Source organism: Microtus oregoni, unplaced genomic scaffold, assembly GCF_018167655.1.
Source record: "Microtus oregoni isolate MIOR12 unplaced genomic scaffold, Mior012 000005F_ref0000423, whole genome shotgun sequence".
Classification (NCBI taxonomy): domain Eukaryota; kingdom Metazoa; phylum Chordata; class Mammalia; order Rodentia; family Cricetidae; genus Microtus; species Microtus oregoni.
The window spans coordinates 13016768-13041065 of record NW_024543064.1 but is presented as its reverse complement, the minus strand read 5'-3'; the positions used below and the strand labels follow the sequence as shown (position 1 = coordinate 13041065).

Genomic DNA, 24298 nt, shown 5'->3' with positions numbered 1-24298 from the left:
CAGCAGAAGTGAACAAAGAGGTCTTTGTGAAGTGGCCATCATGGTTGCCCCCACAGTGCTCCTTCCACCTCTGCCTGAGACAGTAGGTGCCCCGTGACAATTAGCAGCTGTTCACCTGCTCCCTGGAGCCAGGCACCTGGCCTTTGGCTATCACACACCTTGAATTTTTGCTTGATGAAATACCAGCCAGGCTGAATCAGGCAACGAACCATGAGTGCCAACTACAAACCGGTTCCCAGTCCCCTGCCTACCCCCAGCCTGGCCTTTGTGCCCCAGAGTCTCTGCACTGCCCATCCAACCCAGGGCAGTCCCAATGGACACCTTCCTTTCTGGTGGGATGTGAGCGAGCCGGAAGGAAGGGACTGAACTGGCGAGATAATAGGAGAGCCCACAAGTAGTCCATCGGGGAGCCTCTGCAGTAACAGAAACAAAAGGGCAAAGGGGAATGCTTGGTAAAGGAACCCAGCGGCTCAGCTGCCCTACTCCCTGGCGGTCCTGTGATTTATGAGGCTGGGGAAGGCCCCCACCCCCTGGACTGCTGCCAACTCTCCACCAGGCACTAGAAGACCCCAGAAATCTTCTCACTGGGCGGTTCAGGGATAGGAAGCTGGAACACATCCCCTACATTATTCCATACATGCTTAGGAAAGAGTCCTTCTCATCCCTTGCTTCTAGATGTGCCTTAGTAACAGGGAGGACAAGCTAGGTCAGGCGCATAAGCCTGAGATCTGGATTGCTAAGAGACTGAGGCAGGAGGATTATGCAAGTTCAAAGCCAGCATGGTCAATTTACCGAACCCCAGTATCAAAAATAAGAGCGCCAGGCGGTGGTGGTGGTGCACACTTTCAATCCCAGCACTTGGGAGGCAGAGGCAGGAGGATCTCTGTGAGTTTGAGTCTAGCCTGGTCTACAAGTTCCAGGACAAACAGGGCTACATAGAGGGATTCCATCTAAAAAACAACAACAAAGTTTAAAAAACAAAAGCCGTCTGTGTTGTGGCTCGGAAGGTCACTGTGCCTGTCACACACAAGGCCCCCAGTGCTGAAATAAGGAAACCAACAAACAATTGAAGAGGAAGAGTCTGCGTCTCTCTCCTCCGACTCCAACACTCCGCTGTTCTAAGAGTTTGGAACTCAAAGGCTTTTTGCACTGTGTCAACCTGTCTGGGCCATGGGCAGGGGTTCCACCCGCTCTCTGAGAGCCAGGAGTTGTTTATAATAGCCACAGCTCGTGCACCTGTTCTACACCAGCACCAAGGCTTCCTCGCCTCCCCTGGTAAGCCTATCCCAGCAGCCTTACATGATTTGTGCCTTTGGGGAAACCAAGGCCGGGAGCAGTGACTGCAGCCTCGAGCTCCTAAACAGGACACATGTTGGAGACAAGACCTGACCGGGCAGGTGCCTGCTGAAGACTAGAAGTTTCTCCAGAAATAGTACCCTCTCCCATCACAGCCTTAGCTGTGGTCCAGGCTGTGAAGTCCTGGAAGGCCCCACTCAGGACACAGGGAGCCATGAACAGTCTCCAAAGGGCAGCATATCTTCCCAGAGGCTACCTCAGCCCTGGCAGCCCCGCAACCATTCATCACCCAGAGAAGTTCCAGAGAGCTCCCACTTACAGGGTCAAGCTCACTTTGGCTCCTAGGGTCCAAGAAGAGACCAAATCCTGGGCCTGAGTAGCAGCAACCTCTGCCTGCTATTCATCCACAGTTTGTCCAGGGCCAGTCTGGTCGCTGGCCACCCCTTTTGGCTCAGTGGTAGAATTTTGTTCTTCCATCTTCCTTGGACCCCTTCCTCACTATCAGGGGTATGCAACCTCTTGACAGTGGAAAACATTGTAATAAAACCACACACACATACACACACACACACACACACACACATATACACACATACACACACATACACACATACACATATCCCATATACAAACCCACACATACATACACACACATGCACTCATACATACACACATATATACACACAAACAATACACATACACACATACATACACACATACACACACATACACTACACACACACACACCTTAAGGTTTTAACTTAGCTTATGATGTTGTGTTTGTAGCAATTCGAAGCTGTGTGTGACTGGGACTCTGGGACTCTTTGAACTAAACAAAGGCTTACTGTGTCCCTGTCCGCACAGCCTTCCTAGGCCAGCTCTCTCATCACCAGGCCCCATTTCTGTCGCCTGTTTAATGATTCGCTCTCTCTAACGACTGTTTTTAAGCCGAGAGGTACTGTGTAGATAGGTGTCCATACCCTGGGGATCTTTCATGAGGGTCACGTTAGTTCTGAGGTGGCCGTTATTAGTGGATTCAAAGTCAGCCCGCAGTGGTGCCAAGCCAGGGATGGGTGAGTCCACGTAGCCTGCCAGAAACTTATGGAGCACAAACCCCAGGCCCCATTGCACCAGGAGTGTGTCATGGAAAATCTCCCTCCATCCCCCAGCCAGCCCTTGCTTTTTACTTATTTACATTTATTTATGTGAGACAGGGTCTCATGTAGCCCTCACTGGCCTCAAACTATACAACTACGAATGGCCTTGAGCTCTTGATTCTCCCATCTTTAGGATAAGGTTGCAGGGAGGTGTCACCATTCCTGGTGTGTGGCACCATTCCAGAGCCTTGTGTGTGGTAGGCCAGCGCTCTAACAATGGAGCCGCGCCCCCAGTCTCCTTCTCTTGCCCCTTAAAAGACAAAACAGCTAAGACTGAGGTGGGCAGGGACAAGTCCAGGTACACTATGCCAGGCAGTGGCCTACTCTGACCCCAGTTCAAGTGAGGACTGGAACTCATGAGCACTGGGGACTGGGCCAATAGGGATGAGAAGGAGGTAGACCCAGCAGGCCTAGGTGTCCTTCCCAGTGTTTTCTAGCAGGTTTTTCTGGAGCCCTTGTGGTGGCACTGACCCTTTCAGGGATATCAAAGTGCCCCCCCTCCACAGTCAGTTTCAAGTTAGTAACAGGAAGCCCTCAGAGCTGAGGAGGGCCAGGCAGAGAGAAGCCTGGAAGGGCTTCCCCCCACCTCCCTCACTGCAGGGTGGCTTTGGGACAGCCACAGAAGCTACCTAAGTCTCATAGCCTAGTCTGCAAAATGGAGAAGTTGTCTCACAAATAGGGGTTCCAGGAGGGTGTAACACAAACTGTGGGTACATCTGGCTGGTCTAGAGTCACTGTTCAACAAATGCTTTCCATCCCCTTTCTTCTTCCTTTTCATCTCCAACATCTGGCGCCAGCCAAGGGAAGTGCCCTCCCCGCTCCTGGGGAGCAGACTGGCTCCGCCCGCCATCTTCTACTGTTGACTGGTCTGCCCAGACACCAGCCAGAGTGACCGTGTCCTGACGATGCACAGAGCTGGACAGGTGCACATTCTCACACTTCCGCCAGTGGTGGACAGAGCAGCACCAGGAGACAAGCCAGGACCAGTGTCTGTCTGAGAGTTCAGGCACTGGAAAACATCATTCATTCATCCAGCGACCACTCTGATGACCTGCCAGTCTTCTGCAAGAGAGGCTTGTTCCAAGAGCAGAAGGCTTTCCCGGCCAGGCAGTTCTCTTATCTATCCAGACTACATGCTGTAAACCTCATCATGTGCTTTCTGTAGAAGAAGGAAGCTGCCTACTGGCTCCTCTAAGCAGGGACATATGAGTCTAAAGGTCAAAAGTGACTTATTGATCCAAACAACCCAGTTCTGAGCATCACTATGTGTTAGGGGAAGACGCAATAATGAGCAGAAACAAACAGAGAAGGCCCCCATCTCACTCAGAAGAGATGACAATGTGGGTCTCAGACGACACTCAGTGGGGTTCTGGCCTCCAGGGAAAGGCAGAACATCGAGATGGGACCGGCCACCTCTTGCCAGTGGACCACATGGTCCTCCCAGTGTTACTGAGAGCCATATACAGGATCCAGGGCTGTTCTTTTCAGGAAGTTGACATCACCTCTAGAGGGTTCCAGTTCCAGAGGGGCTGATGAGGAGACTGGGGAAATTCCCACCCAACACCTTCCTCTTGAGCTGAATGTGCTAAGAACACAAGGGACCCCCACCACTGGAACCCTCAGGATCTCAAATGCCTCTGCACTGTAACTGGCTCCGTCTCAGCTCTCTTCTTGAGAGGGAGGCCAGTCTCACCAACACCAGGCCCTGGGAAACAACAGAGGGTAGCTTCTGAGGGCTTCATTGACAAGGGGAGCCGCCTAAGTGGTTCTCCACCTTCTTCCACAGAATTCTGGTTCCATCTGATGATCTTGTCCCAGGGAGGCCTGACCTGAGGGCCACACCTGCCTATAGCTGAGGCCAGTTCTTCCCTGAAGACACACGAGTGCCAGGGGGAACAGCTCTGGCTGGAGTCATGCAACCCGAAGAGCTTGGCTCACTCGCTGCCATGTAGTTTGGAAATGCTTCTAAGTGAAACCCAGAGTAGATTTGTGTGACTAGGAGGTGAGAGAGGCTGGCAGAGATGCCAGCACAGATTCCTTCTTGGGCTAAGACCCTGGGCTTCACAGTGACTACCTCCAGTCCCTCACTTTGCATCCAGGAGCTCCTTCTGAGGAGCCTTGACCAGCCAGCAGGCCCCGCTCTTGCCTCTGATCCACTGGAAACATTCAGTGAGGCCTGGCCACCCTGTTTGTACCTGAGACTTATTCCTAAGAATGGACACTCCTAGGGGTGACACCGTACTCTCCACCGCCTGTGCTTCAAATGGAAGACCCGGCACCTCCAGCACAGGCTCCAAGGGGCCACATCCGCCTTCAAGGACAACAGTGCAGCTGTGTGGGGACTGCTTATGACCTGGCAGAAACTCCAAGTCTCCACTGATGAAAAGATTCTCAGCTTGTCTGTTGTTTTAAAGGGGGAGTGAGTAGGGGAGGGGAGGTAAAGGAGCTGGGGAGGGAAGGAAAGAAGGGAAGAGAGAGGGTACAAAACAGGAGGAAAAGGAGGGGAGGGGAGGGAAAAGAGTGGGAAAGGGAAGGGAAGAATTTAAAGGGAAGGGAGGGGGAGAGTAGGAAGAGGAGGGGAGGGAAAGAAAGAAAAAGTATAGGAAGGAAGGGAAGGTGGGGGAAAGAAAGGTTGGGAAAGAAAAGAGAGGGTTTATCTCTTCAGGAACATGCCCCCCCCCATGCACACACACATTGGGATGAGGTCATGTTTGTTGGTCCTTCTCTTTGCAGGTATACCCTGTCCCTGGCAGATGCCCACTGATTTTCTTAATGATGACAGTGTCTACCAGTGACACGCCCTCTCCCATCTGTGCGGATGAACATACTGAATAATTCTCTTTCACCTTGAGTGTGGTGAAGGATGAAGTACTCAGACAGACCTGGGTCCCATGAAAGTAGGGAGTATCAATCTCCCCAGGTCAAAGAGCTCAGGCTGGGAGACAGACAGCCCAGTGCTGGCCCCTGCTCACCCCTTACTGACTGGGTGACCTTGGCAAAGTCACTTAACTCCCCTGAACCTAGGTTTCCTCCTCTGCAAAAATGGGACTCATTTTATGCCTCAGAGGGAATATATGACTTAAAGGAAATATGAAAGAAAAAGCACGTGGCTGGAGCACTCACAGCCCCTTCCTCCACTAAGCAAAGGATCCACCTCCCACAGGGATGCAAGCCTCATTATGGCGGCTGCTCCCCTGCTTGGTCAGGTCCACAGCACCATACTGCACACAATATGCATGGGCTGAGTGTACAAATGAGTGTTTGCTGGGCTAGGGAATGTCAGAGGGACAGAAAGGAAAGAGAGGCTGCCGGTCACCCAGATCAAAAACTCTTAGGATCCTAAGAACCAGTGAGCAGAACCACTGGCCTCCCATCTCCTCATGACTGGCCTGTGCAGCTCAAGTCCTGGATGGCTACAAACCAGAACATTTCCCTAAACCCCATCACCTCCTCCCCTCTCTGCCAGGCTTGCCAGAGTAGAGCGAGATGCAAGTGTACGAGCGATCCATCTTCTGAGGAGTCAGGGGACCCAGGCAGAGAGGCATCCCTGAGAGTGTCGTCCCCCCACCCCCGACTACTTATCCCCCCGCCCCACGAAGCCTTGGCTGGCACACCCTGCCCACTGAAAATCTCTGCTGCCAGAAGGAACAGGGGAAAGAGAGTGTGGGGCAGGGCCAAGAAGGAGCTGGAAGGAGCCATGCTTCTGTCTGTGATTAATCTTGAAGAGTGGATCCTCAGTTTCCTGATCTGTAAAAATAGGTTTGTGAACCCATCTTGAGGCAGAAATGAGGACAGACCACTACAATGGAAGCTATTAAGGAGAAAAGTAGAAATCAAACCACCGCGGATTGCAGCTAGGATATCTTCTAGCTAGGTAGGATAGCTAGAAGTGGTCTTGGATTGTGAAAATGCATACATATGCATACATACATACATACTGTGAACAAAGACAATTCCAGGTCTGGGCACTGGTCTAAATCAAACTAGGTCAGCATAGAAGTATAGCATCCTTCCCGCTCAAGGCACTGGGATTTGGGGGCTAGAGGTGAAAGTCACAAAGTTCATTGAGCCCTGAAGTTAGAAGTTGTCCCGAGTCTACAAAACCCCCATTTATAGTAATTCAGTAACTCGACCTCCCAGAAAAATGTTCTTGAGTGTGGGAGGTGCGGTTTAGGAAGAGGCGGGACCACGGTGGCTGGATGGTGGATTCAGGTCCCATAGCTAGTCTCGGCCAGGCCCCCATTCAGTCCCCAGCAGAGGAGTGTGGTGTCCCCCGGACAGCAGGGGGTGGGATGGGGGATAGCAGAAAGAGGACTATGTGTTAAGTCCTCATACCTGCTCACAGCACCGCAGCCCCTACAGTAATGAACATCGTGGAGCCAGCGATCAGACCACACCTGATGACACCCAGCTGCCAAACTTGTAGAGCCGCCCAACCCCCAGCCCCGTGGACTCCAGCAGGCCAGGTCCCTTGGACCCTTTTAGCTCTAATTAGGTCTGCCCAGTGCCCACCGCTTTCAGTGGAGAATGTTCCAGAGCTGAACCAGGCAAGCCCAGAGCCTCATTTCTCCCTCCACCTCCTCAGCCTGACGCACATTCTCTCTTTGGTGTGTGGTTTCCTTTTGCCCAGTTCAGGGTGCTTCAGGGAGTCCCTAGGTGATCTCGGAGCCCAGGAAAACAAGGCCTTGGGAAGAGCTGGAGACCGGAGCACGGGAGTGTTGCGAAGGGTATACAGGCACTTCTCCAACTCAGCCTTTTTGCTCTGCCACCACACTGATCGTACCCGTCCCGCGGTAATGACGGTCTTTGTCCTCCTCCCGGAGGACCAGCGTGTTTCTGGGTGTGCTGCCTGGAATCTACCCTCCCATCTCTTCCCAGGCATCCTCCTGGCAGGTGGCTCCGCAAAGCTACACCAGGTGCACCGATAGTGGGCATAGAGACCGCCTGTAGGAAAGGCGCCCTCCTCCGGCACAGCCCGCCGGTCACGCCTCGCGAGGACTCTCTTCGCGATCCCGCCTCTAAAGATGGCCTAGCCTAGAAAGGGAAAGTGTATCTTTAACCGGAGGATCTCAAGAAGAGGAGCCTCTGCTGCCCCGGAGTCCCTGCATTTAGCACAAAGTTTCGAATCTGAGAGATCTGGGTTTGCGGAGCTGAGAGGCGAAGTGTCCTCCCACCCGCGAGTCCTGGTTCCACGCGTTCACCCGGGTACCTGGAGTCAGCGCTCCCCGCAGCCCGTAGACGCTAGCGAGCCGATCTGAGGCTCAAGTGAGCCGGGATAGCTCTCCGCAGCCAAGCCAGAGCCAGGGCTCACAGCTCTGGTGCCAGCTCACAGGGTGGGGTCGTGACGCAGTCGGGGATCCCCACCCGGTTCTTCCCACCCCCTTCCCTGCTTCTTTTCACTATGCGCATCCCAGGCTGAGGGAAAGGGGTGCTTCCCGTCAGGTCCCCAACCCCCAATCCCGCTCCCTCCAGTGTCCAGGTGAGGGCTCCAGTGCCTTTTCCCACAAAGTCCTTCACGCCTTCACCACGGTGGCGCTGGGACCCGGACCCTCCCACATACCATCTTTCCTTCTAGAGGCATCCCAAAGGGGGAGCCCTCACTCCCAAAGTTACAGCGGGATGTGACACACTTCGGAAAAATCTTTGCTCGTATTGAGGATAGGAGGTACAAAGTACCTTGGGGTCACACCAGCCCCTCTTCCGTTGCCTACAGGACCACCTTCCAAGACTCAAATCCTCCCATCAACAGACTAAGTCTCGCCAAAGACTGAGGGCGTTGAAGAGTGTAGGTTATTTTAGGGGCACCCCCCACGCAGGACAATCGCGAGCTCATAGGCCCTTCCCAGTATGGGGGACAAGGCCTGACCCATCACCATGGCCTGTATGGGACAGAGGCCAAGGCTAGGCTGGAGACAGTGGTTACTCTTCACATACTCTCTCCCACCTCCCGCGGGGAGCCCTACTCTGGTTGTGACTTGACTTGGGGAAGGGCCTCTGTCTCTTAGGCCCTCAGGAATCCCCACCCATGACTCTTGGTCGGTCCTGCCTCTGCCCTGCTGGCCAGGCATCTGTCCCTGTTCCCTGCTGGAAAGGTCGTCAGGTTTGGCTTCCACAGCATTTAAGACCCACCAGAGGGCAGTGCTGGGCAGGATGCCCCTCTTCCCAGGCAACCCCAACCCGGGCACCCGAGAACTGCCCAGCACTGCTGGCTCTGGGCAACCCTTTGAGCTCGAGTTCCCTTCCATTTGGTTCAGCCCAGTTCAGGGCCAAGTACATGCAGGACACACACACAGCTCATGCCGAGCCGTTGGACTCCCCTCCAGCCCCAGATGTGACCAGAGTTCTCTGCACAGCCGAACCCCAAGCTCCCTCACGCAGCACCTGCTCCCAGACCACAAGCTTATAGGACCTGAAGTCCTGTACTTCCACGTGTAGGCAGACACACTCACATCACAAATCACAGAAATACAGTCACCAGCTTTTTACATAGCCCTCCAGGGGCCAGCGAGCACACCAGGGGTACACGTGAAATGCCACACCTCACAATCCTCCTCCTAACAGGCTCGCACATGCGGCGACACTCACTCACACACTTCATACCCACACGAAGGAGTTCACACCCCCAAATACTCAGACTTTCTCTCCCACACCTCCCCGTAACTGATTTAGACTCTCCGACACCCCTCACAAACACAGACCCACACACCATCACACGGGCACATCTAAATGTACTCCCGTGCCCTCTCCACACATGACTGATTCTCGGACACTCACATACAGACGCAACAAAGACACACACACACACACCCTGGCACAGACCCATGAAGGCTTTCTCCGAAAGACCCATCTTCTCTTGTCAAGCTTTGCTGCACAAAAGCCCCTACTCCAGGACTGTGCCTGCTGCCCGAGACTCGCAGAGCCACCCGGGCCCGCGCCCTTCTCGGTCCCCGCGCGCGTCCCCTGGCCCCGGGCTCCCGCGGGCGCCCGCACACTCACCGCGCGCCAGGTCCAGGATCGCGGCTAGCAGCAGGCAGGCAGCGACGCATCGGAGGCTTGGAGCAGCTCGCATGGTGCCCAGGAGCTGACGGAGCTGGCCGGGGCGGCGGTGGCGGCGATCGTGGTGGCGGCTGTGGGTCCCCTCGCCATGGGCTCAGACGCGCTTGTGACCCGGGCCGCCGGCCGTGGCGGTGACGAGCAGCGCGGGGCGCCACGGGGACGTTCCCATGCTACCACGACCGGGCCGCCAGGCTTCCCGGGTCTGCTCTGGGCTGTATCGGGCTGCCCCGGCTTATTAAGGGATGTACCACAGGGTTGCTCTGGGCTGCACTAGGATGCTCCGGGCTGCACCAGATGTACTGACTGCACCGCCTGCGCAGGGCTGCTCTGCGATGCACGGACTGCTCCGGGCTGCACCGGACCTAGCTGGGGCGTGCAGCTGCTCCCGGCTGGTCGGTTGCGCGCGGCGCCCAAGGCGGCTGAAGTCGGATCCGTGGCTGCAGCGGCGGAGTTTGGAGCCTAAGCTCTGCCCGCACCGCTGCGCTCTGCCCCGCGCTCGCTCTTCTCGAGCCCCCTCCTCTTCCTCCTTCCCCGCCGCCCCGCCCCCAGCCCCCGCCCCCCGTGCCACTCTCGCCGCTGTATTCTACAGACTTTTCTTTAATCCGTTCTGGGCTGTTCGGCTCTCGTCCGCTAAGCCGATTTATTGCAGAGAGGAGAACTCGCCCCCTCCCCCTTGGCTCCTACCCTATATACGCCCCCCCCCATCACATTACAAGTGCTTGCTTGTGAGCCACATCCCCCTACACACACACACACACACACACACACACACACACACACACACACCACGCTTTGCTCCACCCGAACCGCCCCCCCACCTCCACCTGACGGTGTCTCTAAACGCCCCCTTTCATGATCTAGATGGATATAAGCACCCTCCCTCTAGGAGAGATGCCTCCCTCCCGAGACGGGAGGGAGGGGGTCTGTGGGTCCTTGGGGCTGGCTTTGACACCATGAATGTCCTCCTTAGAGGCTTCGGGGCTTCAGTGTTCCACAAATAAGGGATCCACCCCCGCACCCTGCGCAGCTGCATTCTGCATCCAGGCAGGACCCAGCAAGAGAGGTACGACTATCTTGGGGTCTACTGCCACGTGAAGAGGAACCAGGTGCTCTTAATTCTTGCTGGGCGGGGAGTGAAGCTACACACAAGGTACCAGAAGTTAGACTGACAAGGTCCAGAATGACCGGCAGGACCAGGGGGTGAATCTGGGCCCACAAACCAGGACTCAGGGCTCATTATACCGCGCTCTCCTGGGAAGTCCCAGCTCCCCTAGCTTTGCTAGGCGGCTGCATCCATTGGTTGCTCAGTTTACTCAGATGGGCAATGGGTACATTGCCAGTTCCACTGGCTGTGGTCCTTGGGAGAGAGGTGGGCAGTGAGCAATGGTTTGGCAGGTACTGGTAGAGACTGGTGCCAGGATGCCCCACGCAGTGACCTGCTCCCTTCCTTTGCCCTCTGCAGCCTCAGCACGTGGCCTCCCAACTGCAACTCAGGCTTGCCCAGCCCCTCTGCTCCTTGGGAAGGAGCGATTTGCATTTATTTAGATCTGAACGCATACATTCACCTGACAAGCTTTAGAATGATCCTCTCAGTAAAATAATAATAATGATCGTAATAAACCCTTATAAATAGGTGTTTGATTACAGTTTGTCCCTATGTGGGTATTTTTTTTTTTTTTTGAATCAGACTAATTGGTTGCCAGCCTGATTGGGCTGGATCTGGCGTGAACGCAGGAGTCTTGGGCCTTTATCCTTCCTCTGGCTGTTCTTTGCTCTCTCTTGCCCCTCCCCCAAGGCTCCTCATCTTCAAGCTGCTGAGGGTGAGCTCGAGGGCATCTCTCCCAAATCCTCTTTCTGGCCTAACCCAGCTGCAGGAAGAGCACAACCCTTGCTCATTCGCTCCTGCCAGGCTCTCCCTTCCACCTCTGCTTCTGCCTCAGAAAAAAAGCTACCCAGGTTTCCAAACCCTCTGAGTGAGAGGCTCCCTGCCTAAGGAGCAACAAGCCAAAATACCCCCCTACACACACCATTCATGATCTCGGAGCCCGGCTGCACTAGGGGGCAAGAGTTCCTCAAGTGAAGGCTGTGTGGGTAAGGCTTCCAGGTTGCACCTACCCAGCCCTGCGATTGGGGGGATGAAAGGACCAGTAGTGTTTGTAACCCCTGCCTACCTAGGGGATGCTCCCCATCAGCCCCACTCTCAAGCAGCTGGGGAGAGCCCTGGAGAGCCTCAGAGGGTCTGGGAATCGCCTCCATGGAGCCTTCTGAGAACAGCATCTATGGGGAAGGTAGCTAGGAGAAAAGGTTTGAGACCAAGGAAATGTGCGTATTTACGGAGAATCTTACACCTGGAATCTTAGACTCTCAGTGGACCCACCTTCGATTCCAAGTCATCTGACTGTCCACACTTGAACATTACCCTACGTAAAAAGCACTGGTCACCTTCAGCAGTGGCACATGGCAGGTCTCCACTAAGTACTGGATGAATGGAAGAGGAATGAAAGGTTGAATGAGAGAAGATCACGGGTTTGTCCCTTATCTCTGAGTTCTAGCTGGTCCTTACAGGCAAGCTGCGACCACACACCTTCTCAGAGGCCCAGGACTGTGAAGCCCAGCAGGGCCCACCAAAGAAAAGGCATCTTGCCCAGGTGCAGAGTTGGTTCCCCCCAGAAGGGGCCAGGCTGCCAATGCAGGCCTATTACCATATGGTAATGATAACAGCAACAGCCCGCCTTCCGGCTCAGCCAACAGCCCCGCCCCTCCAGCTCCGTAAAGCACTGCTCTGGAGTCCTTTCTTCTGCTGCACGGAAAGGCGACTCCGAAGCGCAGAGAGTCAGTTAGCAGGGGGCATGGGGTGACTTAGCAAAGGAAAAGTCACCCAGGGCAGCCACGGGCTTTTAATTTACTTTCTGTCTACTAATGGATCTGCCGCCCGGCAGAAGCAAGATTTCCATTTTGTTGTCCTGGTACTCAGACTCATGAGTCACAGTGGGCCACGCCTCTTCCTTGGGCTCTGGTCCAGTAGGCGCCACAGGCCTCTAGGCAGCCAAGGTGCTGCTCTCTGCCTGCCCCCAGCACTGAGCCCGCCCTAGTCCTCTGTCCTTGGTGCTGAGACGGGCTCTCCCGACAGAGGGTGCTAGCGCACAAAGCAACCTTCCCCGCCCCACTCCAGGGATCTCCCCTGCAGGTTACGAAGGGGCTTCTAGTTCGCTTTCATCCTGGAGAGTGTACCATTGGTTCTCGCAGACTAGTTTCCGAGAGGTGGGCTTAGCAGGTTTGGGTACAACTACTTGATGAGGCAAAGAATATGGGGACCTGCCTCTGTGCAGGGTTCTGGCAGAAGATTTAGTGTGTGAAACAGGGAGGCGTCAGTGGGTGCTGGTGTGACTCCTATTTTAAAGAAGAGAAAACCGAGGCACGGAGAAGTTAAGCAACTTTTCCAGGACACAGCTAGTGACACACCCAGGTTCTAAGACAGGATGCTCTCCAGGGCTAGAGCTCTTACACACCCTCCTAGGCCAGCACACACCTACAATAGCCACACATGTATATGTGAGAATATATTTGTGAATATACACACGTGCCAGATGGGAAAACTTGCATGAGTCTATTGCGTCCATTTCTTTTATCCCACTGGCTCATCGTGGAAGCACTCCATGGCAACTTTGTGTATAAATAATTTATAGATAAGGAAGCTGAGTCTCAGAGATGCCGGAAGAATCATGTAGAGTAGGTAGGGCAGGGAATTTAGAGGTAGAGACAGGTATGTGTCCAAAGGATCTCTCTCCCTCCCTCTCTCTTGACCTCCCCATCTCGTCCCCCCTTCTCTCTCTCTCTCTCTCTCTCTCTCTCTCTCTTTCTCTCCCCCCCCCACCTTTGCTTCTTTTTATAATGTGGATGAGCACCACCAGGACACATCCCAGGCAGGGCCAGCTCTTTATTGTTTGCCTAAATTAAACACAACTGGAAGTGGAGGCATGACCCAAATCAACTGTGAGTCAGCCACACGGAATTAACTCCCACTACTTGTCCTTAACAGACTTGGCCCATCTACGCTCTCAGGCTTCCACACATCTCCCCAGAAGAGGATCCCACAGGCTCTGGTGGGAATCTCTGGAGATATACATGGGGGTGCTACCTATCGTTCACCTAGAGGAGGGAGTTGGGGGCCACCATGTCCCAAACTGGGTTCCACAGACCATTTGCAAGCTTGTAATGAAAATTCTTTGAAAGAGGGTTCCATGGCTAAATCTGTGTGGAAAATGCCAGTAGTCCCCCCTCAGTCCACAAGAGCACAGTAAAGGCTCCGAGGAGTCCTGCAGTTCTTCACCTGTTTCCAGCTTTACTGGGCGGAGTCTGCCTTTGTTTGACAAGCCCATTCTTATCAATTCTTATTCACACTTGTGCCCCAGGATTCTATGGGTGGCAGGGTGGGAAGCATGGCTCTGGACAAACCTCTGGGTCCCTGTCTAGACAGATGACAGCAGTAGCAAATAGAAATGGCCACCACAGACTGATGACAGGTCCTACCACTTACTGGGTGCAGCCTGCTGGGTGAGGTGCTTTCCTTATATTAATTGAGCCCTTCACAGCTCTGTGTATCAGATTCTATCTATAGGTCCATCAAATACGCAAGGAAATGAAGGTACCAAGAATGAAGCCATTGCCTAAGGTCACCTGCCTAGTACCTGGTATAACAGGCACCTAAAACTAGATGGCCTCTGCTGATCAGCCTCTGCTTCCAGATCTGCTTCCCAGCCCATTCTCTCCAACCCATCCCACTCACTCCAGTTTCCATGCTGCAGCTGGAGATGTCTGCTCTCTGTTTTCATGGGGCATTGAAGGCCTGGTGTGTGCAGGACCACAGATGATTCATCTCTGATCATTTGTGCCAAAAAAGATAGAAAGTGACTCAAGAAAGTGACTGTTGGAAGGAAGGAAGGAAGGAAGGAAGGAAGGAAGGAAGGGATGAATGGGTGGTTGGATGGGTAGATGAATGGATGGATGAATAGGCTGTGAGTAAATGGATGGGAAAAATGGATAAGAGGATGGGAAATGGGTGGGAGGGATAGATAGATAGATAGATAGATAGATAGATAGATAGATAGATAGATAGATAAAGGAAAGAGATGGATAGATGGATGGATGGATAGATAGATAGATAGATAGATAGATAGATAGATAGATAGAGGAATTTATATATAGATGAATAGATAGATAGAAGAATTAATGTACACTTGAATGAATGAATGGCTGGATGGATAGAGAAATAAATGGATGTAAGGACAGTAGGTAGACAGACCGATGGATAGGCAGATGAGTAGATGAATTGTGAGACTTATTTAATGATGGAGGGATGGATGAATGGGTGGGCAATGGGATGGAGGGACAGGTACACAGACAGATCAGAGAAAAGCTTGGTGGTTGTGCACAGAGAGGCTAGTGTGAATGGATGAATACAGATTAGAAAACAGCAGCAGGATTTATTCTTTTCCTTTCCATTGCATTGTCTGGCTATGAAGGAGCAGGCCAGCAGGTGCTAGTCATTACCAGAGGTGACAGCAGACGCAGTCAAGTGACTGAAAACACGGGCTCTGGCCTTGAGCTGCCTAGACTCAAATCCTGGCCTCAACTCTCTGAAAGGCAATTTCTGACTGGAAGATAGGAAGGATGTACTCTCTTCATATCCAGTGTGAAAATGTGAATTATCACATTGCTATACCTGCCTGGGCTAGTCTCCTCCTCCTCACCTGTGACATATGGATGGGACAAGAGTGACCAGGGTGGCTTGTAATCAAATCAGATGATGCTGATACCATGAGGATCGACTGTGGCTCTTAGGCCTGCACCCGAGGCAGTCAGCAACATGTGGTGTTATAATGACCCACAATCTGGTTGATTCTACGGCCCTTAATCGCCCACCCAGCCTTTGCAGTGGAGAGGGAGGGATTGGTGGACTACAGTTGGAAGGTCTCAAGAGACTCGCAAAGTGTTGACCATAATCTGAAACCAAAGGGGGGGGGAGCCAATGCATTTCCCCCTTTACACTTTAAAGAATTATTCCATCCATTTGTGGCTTTAGACTCTTGTCTCTGGATTATCACTTCAGGGGTTGAAATCTGAGGTCACTCTTAGACCCTCCCTTTCATTCTTTCCCTACCACGCTGCAATTTTGCACATTACCAATAGGTGGCGCCATGAAACATGCGATTTTTTCCCCCCCATATTTTTAGCCTTTTGAATCATAAAATGGTCCATAAATTCCTTAGGTGTCAGTGTTTCCAAGACAAGGCATGATATCCCCCGACATGCTCCTAGTGAGTCGCCATTACGTGAAGGACAATGAAATACTGTGGATGAGGAAACTGAGGCCCAGGGAGAGGCTTCCCACAACATGCGTAGAAGAGTATGCTGTTCCCACTAGACAGAAGAGCAGAGTTTTTCCCACCATGAATCTTGTCTCCCCTGGTCTCACTGAATGTTCCAGAAGTTCTCGGTCCACTTTACCTTATTCTGTGAGACCTCTCTTGTTGCTGTTCATGCAGACTCCAGGTTTGTGGTTCTGAAAGTCAAGAAGAGAGTCTGACTACCCAGGTTAGCACGCGACTGGGAGCATAATGGTGTGTCTGCCCAAGGCTTTGGTTCATTACAAAAGGCAGAGCCCCACGGCCTCTGCCCATTACGCAACCTGTTTTCTGTCTTGTGTCTTCAGGTCCCAAAGTGTCAGAGAAAAATCCCATCCGATTTCCACTATGTACAGGTAGATAGATGACTTCTCTTCTGTAGGTTTCATGATTCCCATTGGGAAGCGGCAAAGATGGGGCTGACTCTTTGTGACAGCTGACATGGACCACTTCCTCCTCACTCTGTCTTTGGCCACTAATGAAGCAGAGGTGTCATTTGTGGCACTGAGCCTGGCTTCCTGAATGAGGTGCAACCCTGAGGCTCTGCAGGTTGCAGGTTAGCTAGGGAGGGAGAGTTTGGTAGAGGAATCACCCGTAGGAAGCCTTCCAGACACACCACCCCACATGGTCTCCATCTAAGAACAGCAGGCAGCTAGAGCCTGCGGGGGGAGGTCTCTGGTCTTTGACTGTCTCTGGAGACTGCTCAGAGCCATGTGCAGAAGAGAAAACTGATAGGGAGATAGCAGGGAGGACACACTTGTTGACTGATCCTGGGATCCATCCAAATGACCAATCCTCAGACTCCAGAGTTCATGCCATCCTGGCAGCTCACTGCCATCACCCTCTGCTCTGGGTAGGTGACAAAAACTGTCCTGCTGATCCCAGCAGGTTACTCGGCTCTCCCTTCACGACTGGCTCTTGTCGTTCTGTCCATCCCCTCTGTCAAGTGGAGGGGCTGACTTTGCAGAGAAGGTGCTGGTGAATCGGGCTGGGAGACTTTCCCAGAGACAGAGCCTATAGGATGCCTAGCAGAGAATTTCTTGCTCCGCAAAGCATCCGTCTCTTGGAAGGGGAACCGATGGACACCAACTGGAGAGACAGACAGTCTTGCTCATCTTTTTCATGACATCTAGAAAAGGGGGTCAGGTTGGCATGTGGCACAGCACAGCACAGCACAGGTTCATGTGACCCAAACCCTTTTGTTTAGTGTTTGATGGTTTAGAGATGGTCTTGTTATAAAGCCTTGACTGACCTTGAACTTATGTTCAGCTTCTCTTCCAAGTGCTGGGATTACAGACCTACGTCACCATGCCCTGTTTGTCCCCCAGTGGTTCTTAAAGTTCACTACTATTGTCAAGGAAACTGAAGGTCATATAGACTCATGAAGCTTAGACTTGGAGAAGGCCCTATGGTGAGTGCCAAGGGCCTAAAGCAGAAGGGCCTGGTCTCTGCCCTGAGGAGCTCACAGTTGGCAGGGCTGGGTACCAGCCTTGGGGTACCCACCTGCACTTCAAGTCAGACTTGCATGCCTACTTCCTATGCCTGCTTCTTGGGCGTCCCCTTGGTCTGCTCCAAATCCTCTATGCTCCAATCTCAGCCCACATAAGACCCCCTTACTGAAAGGGACAGTGAGGGTCCTCATAACTGGCCTTTGTTCACTTACTGGGCCTAGCCCTACCTGTACACATAGCCCATGTTCCCAGACAGAGCAGCAGTGACAAGCTGATGAAATACCCGCCTCAGAGCCCTTCCCTGTATAACCATGGCCTGGGGCCTCAGACTCTCTCTGCAGCCTCCAACTCCATATGGGGTCACTGCTGGGTCATTGCTCTTCCTCTCATATCCTGGGGATCAAATCCAAGGCTTCATACATCTCAGGCACATGTCCCACCATGGAGCTACAGTCCTAGTCCTTTTGATTCATTTTTCTTTGTTTGATTTGACAGGGTCTCACTAAGGTATCTAAGATGACCTTGAATTTGCTGGGTTCCAGCTCCATCCTCCTAAACATCTAGGGCTATAGCCTTGCACCAGCAACCCAGGCAACTCACTCTCTGGCACAGAACTTCATTCAAGCTATTCCCTCAGACTGGAGCACCCTTTCTCAGACCATTCACCGACTGCCATCTCCCTTGCACCACACCGGGCACAGGAGCTCTTCTGCCCAGGAAGCTGGCTGATCCTCGCTCAGGCTCAGAGTTCAGGTTTTCTGCCCCTCGCTCAGAACACCTGTAGCAGCACTTTCACCAGGCTCTCCCAACACTGTACTGCCCCAGTGGGTCAGGACGATGGTGAGGAGAGGTCAGAGTGCAGGGGGAAGAAGAGAGTGGCACAAAGCCTCAGTCTGACCAGCGCATATGACAGTCACCAAGCCAGAGGAAGGTCGCTGCAGCCAGGGTGGGTCTATTCCCACCCGGAATAACCTTTAACGGTAGCATCCAAGGTGCTGGGCCTTGATCGGATGCCTCTTCCCTCACATCAGCCTCTAACTCCTTCCTTGAAGCATGAGCTGACTCCTGAGGAACAAGGGCTTTGGGAATGCAGGGAGCCAGATGCCTGCAGGCCTCTGTCAGGGAATGAGGCTCAGGGATATGGGCAAGACGTGTGTGAAGGGCACATTCCAGAACACCCAAGCCAAGGTGTCCATGGCACCTGCCTCCACAGAGGTCCAGAACTTCATTATCAAGACAGTCAAACGCTCCCTCCTCCCCACTGCCCCCTTGCAATGTCAGGAGGGACGAGGTCTCTCCTGAGAGCCATTCTTCTTGGTGGTTCGATAAGTCCCATATTTCACACCCCGAGTGACTGCTTTTTAGTGGTGGGTGAAGTGGTTTTATTTTTATCGAGCACGCAGGCATATAAATATGTACGAGGCGCACAGAAGCACTTTAGGGTCTCTGGAAGGATGCACTGTGTGAGACAGAGAACAACATGACAAGTTCACACAGGGCACAGACTCCACGGGAACAAAGATGCCTGCCACCTCCCCAGCCCATCTCCTAGAGGGATACTTTCTGCCCTTACACCTGAGCCAACTTTTCCAGAACAACACTTAAAAAATAAAACAAGTTTTTAAAGATCTGGCTTTCCACCTTAACATTGCCACCCAGCAGTCAAGTGACCTTGGGACAGGTCCTTCCCCTGTGTCTAGCTTGGAATGGAAAGCTATACCCTGAGATTAACTCTGCCTCCCTATAAACTTCCCAGTTTTTTTCTCCTAAAGAACAAATTTGATGAAGAATTTGCAGTAGGCTCTGAGAATTCTAATATCACAAGTGTAAGAGGCTTATCACGAATCCTCCCCAGCCACGCTTCGTGATGGTGCAGGCCAGCTGCGGTAATGCCAGCGATGGATGCTCAGGGTGTTCCTGCCTCTGCACCCATGGGGAGAGGAGTGGAGGAAGGGGAGCCACCGCACATCTCCTGTGACAGGGCCTGGCGCTTTCCATACATTACTGAACTTGAGCATGGCTGTGACACTGAGTGGGAGACACGTTTCCTGCTTATGGAGGACGTCGGAGGTCGGAGAAATAAAAGAAGCTAATGAGCTGGAGAGCCCAGGCTTGAATGAGGGGCACTTCAATGCTTTCCCATAGGTGACCACATGTGGCTGCTCTCTCCTGGAAGGCGACATCACACCAGGCAAAGTCTATCCACCATGGTCCACCAGGGTGCTGATGGGAGAGACAGATTGGGGAAATGAGGGAATGGGAGACATCTGCTCTCTTTCCGGGGCTGCCTCTCATTAAGCTTGGGTCAAAGCAGACTTTCATCCACCAGCGTGTGTGTGTGTGTGTGTGTGTGTGTGTGTGTGTGTGTGAGAGAGAGAGAGAGAGAGAGAGAGAGAGAGAGAGAGACAGAGAGAGAGAGACAGAGAGAGAGACAGAGAGAGAGAGAGAGAGACAGACAGACAGACAGTCTAGGGTGTGGGGGCATGTGTCTGGGGTAAGACAGATAAGAGAACAATTATAGATCAAAAGATACTGAGTTCCAGCCCCACATTTTGGTCTCTTTCTCTCCCCTGATCTCTGTATCGTCTGTCTTTTTATTTTAAGTCTTTAAAAAAAAAAACAAAAACAAAAAAAACCAGGGTATCACTTTGTAGCCCTGGATACCCTTAAGGAGAACCCTAGGTAGACTGGAGAAGGCAGAGACAGAGTCCGAGAGCCTAGCATCGGCAAGAGGCTAGAGCAGTGGATTTTATCAAGAGCCTCTGAATCCACAGAGCCTGGGGGCTGATGGGAGAAGCATCATGGCTCTCAGTAAAGAGTTCAGTGTGGCTGTCAGTCGGTGAGTGCTGGTGTGGTCAAGTCCTGAGGAAAGAGGCTGGAAGGAGCACTAAAATCAGAAACCTACCTTCCCTCCTTGACTATTTCCATTTCCTTTCCGGTTTATTCTAACTTCAGGGATTAAAAAAAAAAAGCAGCCTAAGCAGGCTATGTTACCAGGTGGTGTGGGGAGAGGAGGTACATCTACGCTGATGAAAGGAGGGAGAAGAAGCAGAATCTGGTGGCCTCAGGTGAGGCACAGAGACCAAGCTAGACCCTGGGGCCACACTCACCTGCCCAGGTGTTTGCACCACTGCTCTGTCTGGTGAGAAGCTGGACTTCACAGTGAACCACCATCCTCAGCATTTTAAAGAGCTCAGCTTGGAAGGTTCCACGGAGTCCCATCACGGTTCAGTCAATCTCACAGAACACACTTCAAACACCTCCACACCTCTGCCTTTCTTTCTCCCCCCACTGCTGCCCCTCTCTCAGCCAGAGCCCTCCTCTCTGTTCTAGGCTCCTCGTGTGAGTAGTGAAGCATGGAACTCATCTTCACATGACTGGCTTATTTCTCTTAGCGCAATGTCCTTTTGGTTCTCCCATGTGACAACACATAGTGCCACCCCTTCCATTTTTCGTGTGTGTATGCAGAGCTGTATGCACACATGTGCACATGCATGTGAAATCCTGAGGTCAGTTTCTGGTGTCCTTTTCCATCACTCTCCATCTACCTTCTTGAGAAATCGTCTCACTGAACATGAGGCTCACTGATTTGGTTAGATTGGCTGGCCAGCAAATCCCTGATACCCTCCCATTTCTGTCTCCCCAGCTTGGGGAATTACAGATGTGTGCTTTGCCAAGATTTTTACATGGGTGCCGGGGATTGAACCCAGTTCCTTATCCTTACACAGCAAGCATTTTACTGACTGAGGTGCCCCCACCAGAACTTCCTCCCCTTTGGAGGTTGAGTAACACTCCTTGCATGCAGACAGTGCCTTTTACTTGTCCATTATCCATTCCCCTACCTTTGACCTATCCTGTGCCACACCACTATGAATACAGGTGGACAAATGTCTTCTAGATTGAGCTTCCAATTCTTCTTGTTAGGCACCTGGGAATGGGTTTCTTTAAGGATGGAGACTGTCCTTACAGGACTCAACAAGCACCCAGCTGCCTCTGAAGGTGGTGAGTCTGATCAGACAGGTTGGGGCAGGATAGCTCTAGTGCAAAATGGCACTCATATCTCAAATGTCTCACTGTGGGAAGAGTGGGCATCTTCTCTAGGGAGAGGACCAATGTCCTCCTAGAAACCATGCAGAGCAACCCGAAAGGGCAGACCAAACTATGGGAGAAAGGGGCCAGTCCTAATTAATGGGTAAGGATTGTGGGAGATGAAACTTCTATAGGAAGAGACAGATGGTTGGCTGTTTTCATCTCTTTTTTCACTTCTGTCATCAATACGTGACACACAATTGCCTGGAGGAAGGAAGGAGTTTGGCCACAGTTTACAGAATATCAGTCCTACCTGATGAAGAAGGTTTGTTGGCTGGCAGCTCTGCCCACGCTGAGAAAGGTTAGCTCTGTCCATGGTGGTATGAGGTGGTTCTATCCAAGGTGGGGTAGAAACTGGGCTGCTCTGTCCACAGTAATGTCTGGGCTCTATCCATGTTGGCATGGCGGTTGGGCAGCTCTGTCCATAGTGACGTCTGGATGACTCTGACCATGGTAGTATGCATGGTAGGGTGTAGACTCTGTGGCTCTGTCCATTGTGGTGTCTGGATGTCTCTGTCTATGGTGGTGTCTGGAAGCTCTGTTCAGTACAGCAGAGCTTGCATGCCGTGGATCAGGAAGCAGAAAGAACATCCTGGAAGCCAGGCTGAACTCGAACCCTCAAAGGACTGGCCCTGTGACCTACTTCAGCAAGCCAGTTCCACAAACCCCAAACAGCACCACCAGCTGTGGGCTAAGGCTGCAAACACACAAGCCTGCAGGGGGACATTTCAGACCCACAGCTTCCCAAAACATTGACCAAATGAGTTGGGGTGGTTTGAACATTCTAGATAAGAGATGCTGGCTAGGCTCTTTCTTGCTGGCATGATGGGAGCACCAAGGATGAATATTCATTGAGATTTCAGTGGAGGATCAAGGACAAGAGCAGTCAACAAACCACAGATACCACCAGGCACAGCGCCTCATCTGGATATGTCTCTCTGGAACCCTAAGCACCCCTGTTCTCCTGTAAAAGGACCATCAGAGTTTTTCTGGTGGTCCTAGCAGGTGAGCATGGCTCCTCTATCCTTGACTGGAGAATGGTCTTCCTCGATGGAGGAAGCTAACCTTTCCCCACTGACGACGCAAATTCAGCACATGTGGAGAGGTGATGGAGGAACGGGACATCCACTTGGGCAGCCAGAAGAGCAGATCAAGCCAACCCTGGCAATCAACAGGGTGATAGATGTCACGGTCATATTGCTCTCACCTCTGAAGATATGCACTTGATGGAAGTAGCTCGTTGACCAATAGGGACAGAGGCATACATTATAGGATAGTTAAGAGAGGGCCTCATCTATTTCCATTAAATCTAAAAGAACTCTTAAGTTGCTCCACCTGCTTCACCTACCTAGGTCAGAGTCTCTCTTCTGCTGGTTAGACAGAGTTGTACCTTCCAAGCAGGTTCAGACTCCAAATTGTACCAGGGCAAGTAGCAAAGCAGAGGTGTAAACCCCGTCCTGACTTTTCCCATCTCTACAACAGAGGCAGCAGGGGGGACTTTCTAGAAAAAAAAAAGACTCACAAAGTCTGAACAGTTGCATTGTGAATGAGGAACCAGGAGTGACAGAAGCCACCAAAGGATGAGCTCCAAGCTGTGCTTTCATGGATTTATCTGGCAGCCATGCCCCAGGAAGGCTGGAGGAAGTGAGTTTGTGGGCACACCAAGCAGTTGAAGCAGCTGCTATCCTCTGGTAGGGGGAACTACTTTGTCCCAAAGTCTTCTGGTCCTGGAGTCACAGCTGAGATCACCAGTACTCCCTTGGCCTATGGAGCTGGGTGTCTGCTGGCAGGAAAGGCACAATATCCAAGTCAAGAGCTAGGCTGAGAAGCTTGCTGGTTGCAGCCTGTCTCAGGCAGTAAAGAAGACGATGTGAACCATGACAAAAGGGGTGTGGTGCAACCAAGAGGGCTTCTTGAAGGAGGTGGCAATTAGGCTGCATAAGGCTATGAAGGCAACCGTGGCTTAATGCCAAATAATGCTCTCCATCTTTTCACTGATGGATTCTAGGCAAAGTCTGCCACTAAGACATACCCCTATTCTTTACCATGGATTCTAGGCAGACTCTCTACAGACAGGCATTGTCTCTAACCTTGACAGGCATTTTCCTACTGCCTTTCTGACTGCAGGGTAAAGTAAGGAAGAAGGAGAGTTGGGTAGAGGCTCCCTGGCTGGAGACCATGGCTGGGGCCAGAGAAAAGTGACAACTTGCCTGGGTGAATACATCCACAGAAACAGCCAAGAGGCTATCAATAAAGATATGTGGGCTCAGACTCCAGCAAGGAGAGATTGCTTAAAGAAATGGCTTCTGTCTGTAAGGCAAAAGGCAGCAGAGATAAAACATGGTGAGGTTGCACTCCAGTTGAAAATCTTGTTTCCACACTTTTTACTGGGGGAGCTTGCCTTGTAGGCAGACAGGAGCTGTGACAAATCAGGCTGGATAGGAAGAAAAGACACAGCCATGAACTGTAGATCCTGCTTGGATCCCAGAAAAGGACAGAGAGGACAGGAGACCACTCATTCTTCAGGGAAGAATCCTCACTGCTATACTGAAGAGTATTGGGTGTCTCTTTGATGCTAGCCATTTTTCTAGGGGTAGAAACACAAAGCCCGGTTCTCTGAGTCCTTCCTCCCAGGCAGCTCTCATCCACTGTGGAAGGCAGCTTCCAATGTGGCTTCCACTGGACAGCCTCCAGGTGCTCACACCTGGCCCTCCCCTTGAGCCTGAGTTGCCCCTGGAGATTTTTCTTAGATAACAGCACACAAAGTGATGGGTGCCAGTTCAGAGACGATATGACCACAGGTGACAGTGGTCTTTCTGCTCTCCCTCCCTGGCCCTTGCTTTCT

At 52.2% G+C, this 24298-nt stretch overlaps 1 protein-coding gene across 1 annotated transcript in view; it reads right to left on the bottom strand.

The window, feature by feature from the left end:
• Window positions 1-10082, bottom strand: part of Igsf21 (immunoglobin superfamily member 21) — a 219290-nt gene extending 209208 nt beyond the window's left edge. The window contains exon 1 of the mRNA XM_041651210.1: window positions 9450-10082. Coding sequence (XP_041507144.1) covers window positions 9450-9522 — 73 coding nt within the window. The 5' untranslated portion in view covers window positions 9523-10082. The remainder of the gene's footprint in view (window positions 1-9449) is intronic.
• Window positions 10083-24298: the final 14216 nt, after the last annotated feature.